General features: G+C 32.6%; 1 protein-coding gene and 1 long non-coding RNA gene across 2 annotated transcripts; one reads left to right on the top strand and one right to left on the bottom strand.

Moving 5' to 3' along the window:
* Window positions 1-2,978: 2,978 nt before the first annotated feature.
* Window positions 2,979-3,673, bottom strand: LOC131602913 (uncharacterized). Its single transcript, XR_009284184.1, has 2 exons — window positions 3,493-3,673; window positions 2,979-3,399 (listed from the first exon to the last, which is right to left on the bottom strand). It is a non-coding gene; the product is annotated as an uncharacterized LOC131602913 (long non-coding RNA).
* A 7,365-nt stretch (window positions 3,674-11,038) lies between these two features.
* Window positions 11,039-12,008, top strand: LOC131593425 (uncharacterized). Its single transcript, XM_058865949.1, has 2 exons — window positions 11,039-11,438; window positions 11,572-12,008. Exons 1-2 carry the CDS (start codon window positions 11,039-11,041, stop codon window positions 12,006-12,008), a joined length of 837 nt encoding a protein of 278 aa, XP_058721932.1.
* The last annotated feature ends 261 nt before the right edge of the window (window positions 12,009-12,269 follow it).

The raw sequence follows: 12,269 nt of genomic DNA, 5'->3' as shown, positions 1-12,269 counted from the left end.
ATCAGTTGGTAAACACAAAGCAAGGCTAGTGGCTAGAGGTTTTCTTCAGAAACCTGGACTAGATTACTTTGAGGTGTTTGCTCCTGTAGCTAGACATGAAACAATCAGACTGGTGATTGCGTTAGCTACGAACAGAGGTTGGTCCTTGATGCATCTGGATGTAAAGTCCGCATTTCTGAACGGTCCATTACAAGAGGAGGTATACGTGTCACAACCCCCTGGCTTTGTGAAAAATAATAAGGAAGGGATAGTGTACAAATTACACAAAGCTCTGTATGCATTGAAGCAAGCACCCAGAGCTTGGAATTTGAAGATTGATTCATTTTCAAGAAGCAAGGGTTTCAGAAGTGTGAGATGGAATATGGAGTTTATGTGCAACATTCTGGAAGCAATATGATTCTGCTGTGTCTGTATGTTGATGACATATTGCTTACAGGGAGTTGTCCAGAAGATCTGATGAAGTTCAAGAAGGTGCTGATGAATGAGTTTGAGATTACAGACCTTGGGAAAATGTCATATTTTCTAGGGATGGAGATTTTGTACTCAGAAGATGGTATCATTCTGCATCAGCTAAAGTGTGAGTTAGAACTTCTGAAGAAATTCAAGCTGGAGAATTGCAAAGCTGCTGTTACACCGTAAAAAACGAATCAGAAGTTGGACTCTGACTCTGAAGGTGAAGATGTTGATGCTACGATCTTCAAACAACTGGTTGGTTCTCTAAGGTATTTGTGTAATACCAGGCCTGATATATGCTATGCAGTTGGATTGGTTAGTAGGTTCATGAGTAAACCTAAGTGGTCCCATTACCAAGCTGCTGTCAGAATCTTGTGGTATGTCAAGGAAACTCTGAAGTTTGGCATATTGTTTCCTTCTGGGAGAAAGGAAGAATCAGAGTTATTGAGTTATTCTGATTCTGATTGGTGTGGAGACAGAGTTGATAGAAGGAGTACTTCTGGATATTTGTTCATGTTTCTGGGAGGTCCTATTTCTTGGAATTCCAAGAAGCAACCTGTTGTTGCTCTATCAACCTGTGAAGCTGAGTACATCACAGGCGCTGTAGCTGCATGTCAAGCTGTGTGGCATTGAACTTATTAGAAGATCTGAAGATTAAAGTGAAGAAGCCTCTGAAGCTGATGATTGATAACAAGTCTGCAATCAATCTTGCCAAGAATCCGGTGTTACACGGAAGAAGCAAGCATATTGATACTAAGTATCATTTTTTGAGAAGCCAAGTCCAGAATGGAACATTAGAAGTTGTGCACTGCAGCACCCAGAAGCAGATGGCAGATGTTTTGACGAAGGCGATCAAGACGGATCAATTTCTGCTCTTGAGGGATGGAATTGGCGTTGTCAGCTTTGAGTGAAGAATATGAATTAAGGGATGGTATTGAAGAGTAATTCAATATTCAGAAGATGAGCATCAGAAGTTCTGATGTGGGCTGATCTTCTGATGGTTACTCAGAAGATAGTATTGACCAGAAGATGTTATCTGGGTCCCATTAGCTTAGCTGTTTAGTAGTAAGGGTACTTCAGTATTTTGTAGTACTGTACTGTTTGTACCTTAGACTTGTTCACTAAGTTTACTGTTTTAGGGCTTATGTGGCAAGATTTTCTTTTCCTATAAATAGCCTTGTAATAGCTATCATTAATAGTAGAATACAACATTTATTCTCTCATCTCTTTTGCGCCGTTATTCTATTATTCTCTTTGTCATCATCTTTATTCATTGTGCACCAACAATAATCACTATGGTAGACACAAAATAATAGTAAAAATGCGTGCTTACGAACGAGTGATTTTGTATATGCATTAAAAAATAAATTATAAAACATATTTGAATATAAAGATATTTCTCTTATCTTTTCTTCTTTTAAAATTTACATTTTATTTTTAAATCTAAAAAATATAAATAACCCACAAATATAATTAAAATTTAAGAGAAATTCTTATCTCCCATGAATCGTCTGAGTCTTTTATGTACAATGTAGATTTTCAAAAATACCTTCTATTTTTGTAGATATATCTTCAGACGTATATTTTTTTACTTTAAGTTGATTTGTTCCATATATGCACATATGAAAGTTTTCTTGTCATGTACTATCTACAAAATCATTTGATTATAATAGAGCGAAACTCTTCTCCTCCATCATTTACAAAACTTTTCATTTTCATAAACTCCCTCAAACTCTTCCGATCTCAAAAAATCTTCATTCTACCAAAGTTATTTTTCTATCGAATTTTAGAAACATATTTTAGAGACAATGTTGATATTGTTTGTTGTGTAAAATGGACGATCTTCCTTCCACATTTTTCTATCCAGTTTTAGAAACATATTTTAGAGACAATATAGATATTGTTTGTTGTGTAAAATGTACGATCAAGAGCTCAAATATAAAATTTTATAGGTTCTTAACAGTAATAAACGTCATTGTTACGTTTGAGAAGTTGCAGAATGTTCCGTAGGTGCATATCTACGAAATAATTATGTTAGGATAGTTTCGTAGATGTCGCTCCGAAACAAACCCAACCCAATTGTTATGAATGTTGGGAGCTTCACCGGTAACAATATTATATCTTTCTATATTGTTCACTACTTTTTGTTCTATATTCGTAATAATGATTGATTCCAGTATTTTTTATTTTCATTTTAGGCATGGATATTGCAGCACTTTCCGATAATCGGGGAGAGGTTGATGACTACATTGAAGTCTAGCCACATGCTCGTGCCTTCATTCCCCACAAGAGGGAACTAGACGGTGGAACCTCACAGTATATCTGGACTGCAAAGCTGCCAAACTACGACTCAAATATGACAGAAAATTCCGTAGGTATATTTACAAAAAATTCTATTTTTAAGACGTTTCGAAATTATATCTATGAAAATTTTCCTAAACTAAATTAATTTAAATTTTCTTTAACGTATACCATTTTAAACTACGTATACCATTTTAATTTTAAAATACTTTCATAGATGTAACTTGAAAAAAAATATTCTCTATAGATATAGATTGATCAAAACTGACACAAAGTTGAAACATACCAAAAAAAAACAGCAACATGAACCAAAATTTGTTGCTCTAGAGTTACTTCTAAAGCTTAGCATAAAAAGATAAACTAGCCGCAAAACCGGAAAAACCCAAAATCTCAAAATGGCACCTAACTATAGGTGGCAACTCCTCTATGCTTTAGTTGGATGGTCTGGTATTGTGTTTGAGTAGCATCTTTCGGAGCTCCACCGGATCAATTTTAGGTGTGCAGTTAATGGGCCTGTAATATCCGGTTTCCGGATCTGGGACCCAAGCCGAGCAGGCCTCTTGGCCATCTCTTGACACGGGCTTCTCTTCAAACTTTCCTTGGCCAACTCTCGCTGAAACATCAGATGCCGCAGCAAAACCTCGGCTACAAGAGAAAACAAGTAGTAAATTTAGTGTGTGAGATTAGATTAAAGCAAATTAAATGAAAATATTACTATGAATGGAAATTGGGACCGACCGTTGAAGATGAAAGAGGGGGAGAGATTGAGAAACAAGATGTTTAGCTTGTGGGAGAGAGCGAGACATTTTGATTATTTAGTTATTTGTGTGCTGCTGCGAAAGCTTCTCTTTTAATGTGTTTGTGGAGTTTGAGACTATTGCTTCCGCAGCAGCGAGCTATTGTTTGATAAGTTTGTGGAATTTGTGTTAGGGTTTATGAGGGCTTATATAATGCACGTAAAAGTTGGAGGCGTAACCGACTGTAACACCGACTATGACGTATGATACCATTGCGACACGTGGTTACTAAATAATATTTATTAATTTAAAATAATTAATGTACTTCCTCTAGAATTAGATCATGCTATATAATTATTTATTTTTATTAAATACCAAGAATATAATCTAATAATAGACACATAAATCCAAAGATTAATTCTATATTGTTTTTTTCGTGACTCCAAGCGGATCAAACCCTTGAGACCTGAATATTCCTCCGCTAGGTCAATTCTTTCGCATCTACTTAATATAAATATAAGGTTATCATAATAACAACCCTAGACAAAAATCCTTAGCCTTTGCTTATGTGTAATCTTAACATAGCCTCATGCTTATGTGTCATCTTCACATAGTCTCATGTTTATGTATCATTCTGACAAAATTCTACGAATAAATAAAACCTCATTTCTAATTTAATACATGAAGAAAATAAATTATTAAAATATTATATATATATATATATATATATATATATATATATATATATATATATATATATATATGTATATATATATATAGGGTCGGCCCTATACATGTGAATGAAGTGCTACAGCACAGGGTCCCAAATTTTAGGAGGCCCCAAATTTTTAAAAGATTCAATTTTTTTCAAAAATATTAATCGAAATAAATAAAATGTTATAATAAAAATCCGATAAATAAAAAAATGCTATAAAAAAATTCAATACATACAAAAATTGAGATAAATCAAAACTCAAAATAATTATAATTAAACTTATTATTGATTAATACTTAAATGTAATTTTTATGTGTCTTTCTTAATTATTATAATTGTATTTATATTTAAAATTTGGGCCCATTTTTAAAATTAGAACGGGGCCTCTGCATTGATTGGGCCGGCCATATATATATATATATATATATATATATATATATATATATATATATATATATTATTTATTAAATTAAAATTATATTAATAATTAATAATAATAATAATAATAATGATACTTATTAATTATAATATTTATAAAAATAAATTTTAAATAAATAACTTAAAATAGAGAATCTACTTAATATAAATCTAAGGTTGCCATGATGACAACCCTAGACAAAAACCCCTAACTTTATTTATGTGTCATCTTCACATAGCCTCATGCTTATTATATGTCATCTTCACATAGCCTCATGTTTATGTATCATCCTCACAAAATTTTACAAAATTCTACCAATTAATAAAACCTCATTTCTAATTTAATACATGAAGAAAATAAATTATTAAAATATTAGATAAAAGAACTTATATATATATATATTAGATTTATTAAATTAAAATTATATTAATAATTATTAATAATAATGATAATTATTAATTATAATATTTATAAAAATAAATTTTAAATAAATAACTTAAAATAGAGAAAAAATAAAAATACAATTTTAAATAGGCAAAATACAATTAATAAGTTAAAATTTTCAAATTTAAATTTAAATATTAAACTTAAAATAGTTGAAGTAATTATATTTTCATGATTTTTTTACTGATTATGATTATTAAATTATGCAAAATCCTCAATATATATATATATATATATATATATATATATATATATATATATATATATATATATATATATATATATTCTATTTGTATATAATATTTAAAAATGAATTGTTAAAATATTTTTTGATTTTAAAGCATTAGAACTTAATAATTTAATATATGGCTTATCCAAAATTTAATTTGTAACGTTTTTAAATTATTAGGTTTTAAAAGTAACTTTATTTTGATTCTCACTTTTTGTATTCTATTTACTTTAAAAATCTTAGCTAGAAAAAAAATTATTTCTGTAAAATAATTCTTATTTATATTTAGTAAGATGAAAAATATTCTTATAAAATTTTAGCTAGAAAAAAATGTTCTTATAAAAATATTTTCTTATTTAATATCACAAATACTATATTGATCATTTAAAAATCTATCATTTTAAATTATTTTTTTAATTATTGGAACAAAAATTTAATTTTTTCACTAAGCATGTTCGTAAAATTCATTTTTTAACATTTCACTTAATTTGTAACTGAAATTTCTTCATAAAACGTTATGAATTCATTTTTAAATATTACATTAAATATTTTACAATATAATAGTGGATTCATTCTTAATTATTTTATAATTTGTAACCGAAACTCTTTCACTTGTATATTTCAATTTTCTTTGAAATATTCCTTAACATATATATAACGTGTTTATACTACCTATAGAAAACACAAAATATCATCAAGACATTATTTTTCATGGTCATGTCCACTCTCTTTTCACAAATAAATTATTTTAATTGCACTATTCCATATAACAAATTATAGATTATGGAGTTTATGAGATTCCTCCTATCACCAAAATTGTAAGTTTAGAATTATGAATTATAGAGTCATAAAAAATAAATTTTACATACGTAATGAGATCTTAGTTATATATAATTGTTGGTTTTCTCATATCTAGAACATGTTGTTCCAAGTTTAACATAAAACATCTATATCGCAGGTAACTTTGTATACTTTGATGTGTGAGATTAGTCCAACTTATTAGTCGTTCCAAATGTTATATAATACATTTTTGTCACTAATAACTTCATATATTTCAATCATTCACTATTTCAAAACAAGTGATTTTACTTATAAAAAATCATGTCAATTTTTTTCTCTGACAACTAATTGTCTTAATTTTGTAAAATTAAATAAAAAAACACATATGTTTTTTTTTTACAACCGTATGTTTAAACTATTTAAAATTTGCATTAAGAGATATTGGTTATATTATTTGTCTCCAATGAGGAAAAGTATATATTTGACCTATCAAGCTTTGTTGATGTTGGTAAAGTTATTTTAACAGATATGGTATAATTTTATTTAATTTAAAATTTAACTCAAGTCTATATTCTTTTATAAAAATCAATTAAAATATATACATGTTGATTTGTAGGTATTTTTCACCTTTGGCCTTACTTCTAACACCTCTTATACGATACATTTATACTCTTATATTTTATATTAGCTCTTATATGGTACATACTTCAATTTCATTTTCTTTTTTTATTTCTTTTTTCTTTCTCCATCTAAAAAATATCTACGTTTAAAAAATAACTTACTTATTTAAATATAAATATTAGAATAAATATGCTATTATAGTAATTTGTTTTGCTATTCAAAAAAATAAAAATATTATAGTAATAAAAAAATAACAATAATAATAATTATAATAATAAAAAATTTAGCTAAAAAGAATTTCTCTATAAAAGAAAATATTCTAAATTACATAAATATTTTTTAATATAAATTTCATGAAATTAAATTAATAAAAATATTTTTTTAAAAAAACTTTATAATAGCAATAATGAATAGAATAACTATGAACTAAAACTAATGAATAAAAAAATCTCTAAAAAATATAAAAAAGTGAATAATAAAGTTAGTGAATAGTTAAAAGAGAGAGGGTTTTGTCTGGCGATTTCCGATTGGCGATTGGCGATTTCCGACGTTTGAAATTTTCCGGCGAAGAACGTACAAAAGGTATAGGGTAGAAACAGACACGACAAACCTGTGGTGGTAGTTTAAATTCCTAACATTAGGGTTAGGACTACGGCAGAGGGGATCTAGGTTTGGGACTATCCTTTGGATTGGATATGGGGCGTGGCCGGCCGAAGAAAAAGGCGGCGATGACTCCACCGGCGAGTGTGAGAGTATTCTCGTCAACTCCAATCCCAAGTGGACAAGGACCTACAGGAACTACGAGCAAATCTGGGAATGTAGTGAAAAAGTTGGATACGATAAAGGAGATACCGAACATTGAGGGAAAACACGAGGAGGTTGAGAAGGATGCTGACCAGAATCCAAAACTATGGGTGGATGTAATTAAAGGAAATAGACTCCCAGCGAATGGTAGTGAACTCTCCTACACGGCGCCACTCATAAAAAACGGAGATATTGAAGTTCAGCTTGAGGAAAATGATGTAGCATCAGAGATGGAATTCTGGAAAAATGCCCTTATCATGTATGCTATTGGAAATGAGCTTTCTATGAATGTAGTCAAGAAATTCATGACTACAACTTGGAACTTTGTGACACTACCAGATCTGTACTATAATGAAGAGGGATACTTCATTATTCATTTCAAGGATAAAGTTGATAGGGATGTTGTGTTAATGAGAGGACCATACTCTATCTTCAAGAAGCCTATCTTGCTTCATGAATGGAATCCAAAATTTACACTGCAGGAAGATGTATTGAGGGTGTTACCTATTTGGGTGATGTTTCCTCAATTGCCATTGTACTGCTGGGGGGATCAGAGCATTGGTAAAATTGCTAGTGCCATAGGAAAGCCAATCATGACTGATGAGTGTACAGTAAAGAAGCTTCGGGTGTCGTATGCACGAGTCCTCATTGAAGTGGATGTTACACAGGAACTACGACATCATATCACAATCAAGAATCCACTGGGTGAGAAAATGATCCAAGTGGAGTATGAATGGAGACCACCTTTTTGCAAAAGTTGTAACAAAGTAGGACATGAGTGTAAATAAAAGGAGGATGTAGGTAAGAAAAAGAAAGAGCCACAATGAGTATGGGAGCAGAAGAAGCCACCTGAGGAACCTAAAAGTTCAGATGAAGTGAGAAAGCCTGCAGACCAATTGAAGGTTGTAGAAGGACCATGGACCACTATCCAGAGCAAAGGTAGAAAAGGAAAGGAACCTGCAGAAGTGAGTGTTGAAATCAGGAATGGATTTGATGGACTTCTGATAGGAGAGATCTCTTAGATAGAGGGTGTTACATGATCTGCTGGAATGTGAGAGGGCTCAACAAAACTGCTAGATGCCTGGAGGTTGAAGCCCACTTCAAGAAACTATAGGTTAGTTGTATAGCATTACTTGAAACTCGTGTTAAGATTAATAATAGTGAAGCTATTAGGAAGAGACTAGGGTTTGACTGGGACTTCATAGATAATTATGATCAGCATAGGAATGGTAGGATCTGGTTGGCTTGGGATCCTTACCTTTGGAGCATAATCCCTAGCGAGAAAACTGAACAATTAGTTCATAGTGCTGTATACAACAAGGCTGAAAATTTATCTCATCACCTCACTATACTGTATGCTCACAATCAGCTTAATAATAGGAGGAATTTATGGCAGGATCTCACTAGAATCAGTGTTCATATTCAGGGCCCTTGGATGGTTGTAGGTGATTTCAATAACATTATGAAAGTGGGTGATAGAATTGGTGGTAATGATGTACATCTGGCTGAGTATATTGATATGGAGTTAATGATGGCTAATAGTAATCTCTCAGAACATGAAACTATAGGAGCTTGGTTCACTTGGTCAAACAAGCAACTTGCTAACCCTATTAGTTCCAAAATTGATAGGGCCCTTGTTAATGCTGATTGGTACAGAGTGTTCCCTAATAGTAGTGTTGAGGTACTCAATCCCAATATCTCTGACCATGCTCCTTTGAGAATCAAGTTGGATAGCCTTCAAACAATAAAGAAAATCAAGCATAGATTTAAGTTTCTGAATTGTATAGCTGGCCATGCTAATTTTCTGCATGTAATTAGGGGTGGAAATAGGCCAGGCCGATAACAGGGGCCTACAGGCTAGCCTATATAGGCTCAGGCCAGGCCACACATTATTTTTAAATAGAAAAGGCCTAGGCTTTTTTATAAACCTATTTAGTTAAAAAGGCTAGGCCTCAGGCCCTAAAAGAAGCCTTTTAAGCCTATCAGGCCGGCCTATTTAAATAAATATGAATATTTTTTTATTATCATTATGTTATGTTTTATACTTTGAATTAAAATACATAAATAAAATTTAGTTATCTTGAAGAACTTGTAAAAATAAGATGAAAACATCTGATGAACATTGTTTTCATAAGTTCTCTTAAACAAGTAGTCTTGTAAAAATTATGTTTAGAGGTAAGTTAAAATAAGTCAATGCAAACAAATTTTTAGTCTCTTGATCTTTTAGTTAGTTAGTCTATTTAAACATTATTTTAATTGCTTATATACATATGTCTAAAACAAATAGGCTTTTATATAGGCTAATAGGCTAACCAGGCCTTCGAAAAGGCCAAGCTCAGGCCTAAAAAATAAGCCTACGACAGGCCACAGGCCAGGCTTAGGCTTCAGTTTTTTTGACAGACCAGGCTTAGGCTTGGAAAAGCCTAGCTCGGCCCAGCCTATTTCCACCCCTACATGTAATAAGGGCAAACTGGATTCATCTTGACTCAGGAAATCAAATGGAGCAATTTTGGAAAAACCTTTATAAGTTACAGTATAGCCTGAAGGGTTTGACTTGGCAAATGACTGAGGGGATCAGAAATCTTGAAGTGAGTAGAGAGCAACTTGATAAAGCCCAAACACTGCTAGCATCTGATCAGATGAACCAAACCCTGTGCCAAAATGTTAAATTCTGGACTGATGAAGTGCTAAAAAATACTGAACTGGAAGAGAGGATTTTGCAACAGAAGCTTAAGTGTGATTAGATTAAACTGGGTGATGGAAATAATGCATACTTATATGCAAATCTCAAATCCAAAAACAAGCAAATCCAAATCAAGGAACTAGAATATGCTCAAGGTAATAGGCTCACTGAATAGAAAGACATTGAGATGGAGGTGATATCATTTTATTCAAAGCTGATTGGTCAAACTGCTATGCAGAGAAGCCAGGTGGATATTTGTAGCTTGAGAGATGGAGCTCAATTAAGTAGAGAGCAACAAGATAGTCTTATTGTTCCTGTGACTGAAGCTGAGATTTGGCAGGCCATCAGTAGCATGGGGGATACTAAAGCACCAGGTGTGGATGGCTATAATGCTAAATTTTATAAGGCCAGCTGGACAGTTATTAAAAGTGATGTTATGAAGGTGGTGCAAGACTTCTTTGTGAATAACAGGATGTACAGGGCAGTGAATTGTGCCCTTGTGACCCTGATCCCCAAGACTAAAGATGCTAAATCCATGAAAGAGATGAGGCCTATAGCATGATGTACCACCCTGTACAAAATTATCTCCAAGGTCCTTACTAAAAGATTAAACAAAGTGATTAACTCTGTTGTTGATGATAGCCAGACAGCATTCCTGCCAGGTAAAACAATTCATGATAACATCATTCTGGCCTTTGAATTATTGAGAGGTTACAATAGGAAACATCTTTCACCCAGGTGCACCATTCAAATTGATTTACAGAAAGCATATGATACTGTGGAGTGGGATTCCCTGGAGCAAATAATGAAGGAAATGAACTTCCCAAATCAGTTTTTTAGATGGATCATGATCATGGTTAGAGGAGTCTCATATAGATACTTAGTAAATGGGCAGATGAGCAAAATTCTCCAAGCAAAAAGAGGGTTGAGACAGGGTGACCCCATCTCACCTCTTCTTTTTACCCTAATCATGGAATACTTACATAGGCTCCTTGGTACTCTCAAACAGTCTGCTGGCTTTAATTTCCATCCAAGATGTGCTAAACTAGGAATCACAAATATATGTTTTGCAGATGACTTGCTTTTATTTGCAAGAGGTGATGTGAATTCTATCAGGCATATGATGGATAAGTTTCACCAATTTTCTGAGGCTACTGGTCTGAGGGCAAATCCAGCAAAATGTAGAATATACTTTGGTGGACTAAATGATCAAATGCAGCATGACATTGCTACTACAATCAATTTTGGTGTCGGTAAACTCCCATTCAAATATTTGGGGGGTCCCTTTATCTACTAGAAAGCTCACTATCTATCAATGTCAACCTATTATTGATAGAATGCTTGAGAAAGTACATAATTGGTCTGTTAGTCTGCTTAGCTATGCAGGTAGGAAGCAGCTTGTCAAGAGTACCTTGATGTCCATAGCAGGGTATTGGATGCAAGCTTTTCCCCTCCCTAAGAAAATTATCCAGAGAATTGAAGTGATATGTAAAAACTTTCTTTGGTCTGGCAAAGCTGTGGGAAGAAAAGCCCTTGTAGCTTGGGATAAAATCTGCCTTCCTAATAATGCAGGTGGATTAAATATGACTTATCTTAGTGACTGGAACAAAGCTACAATTCTGAAGTTGCTCTGGAATCTCCATATGAAATCAGATAAGTTGTGGATTCGGTGGATTGAAGCTTACTACCTGAAAGGTGTTAGCATTATGCAGTGGGAGCCTAAGATATATAGCTCTTGGATGATCAAGAGTATAGTCAAGAATAGAGATATTACTGTCCATAGTGAGTATTGGAGAAATAGTATTCAGCATGGGCGGTTTTAAGGCCCGGCCAGGCTGGGCACATGCCCAGGCTCTGGTCTAAATTTTTACGATTTCAGAGCTTAAATCCGCGACTTCGGAACCTGAATCCCCAATCTATATCTTTCATGTTTTGGAGTTTTGTCTTATTTTTTACGGTAAGCTACTTTTTACGGTTCTGTATTCATAGTTTCGAGTTAATTTTTCAACATAATTTCGAGTTAGTTTTGATTTTGCGGTTTCGGTATTGATTCTAAATACTAGCATACAAAATTATGAAGCTAA

The sequence above is a fragment of the Vicia villosa genome, linkage group LG1 (assembly GCF_029867415.1).
Source record: "Vicia villosa cultivar HV-30 ecotype Madison, WI linkage group LG1, Vvil1.0, whole genome shotgun sequence".
Classification (NCBI taxonomy): domain Eukaryota; kingdom Viridiplantae; phylum Streptophyta; class Magnoliopsida; order Fabales; family Fabaceae; genus Vicia; species Vicia villosa.
Note: the sequence above shows the minus strand (reverse complement) of the source record. Positions and strands in the feature narration are given on the sequence as shown.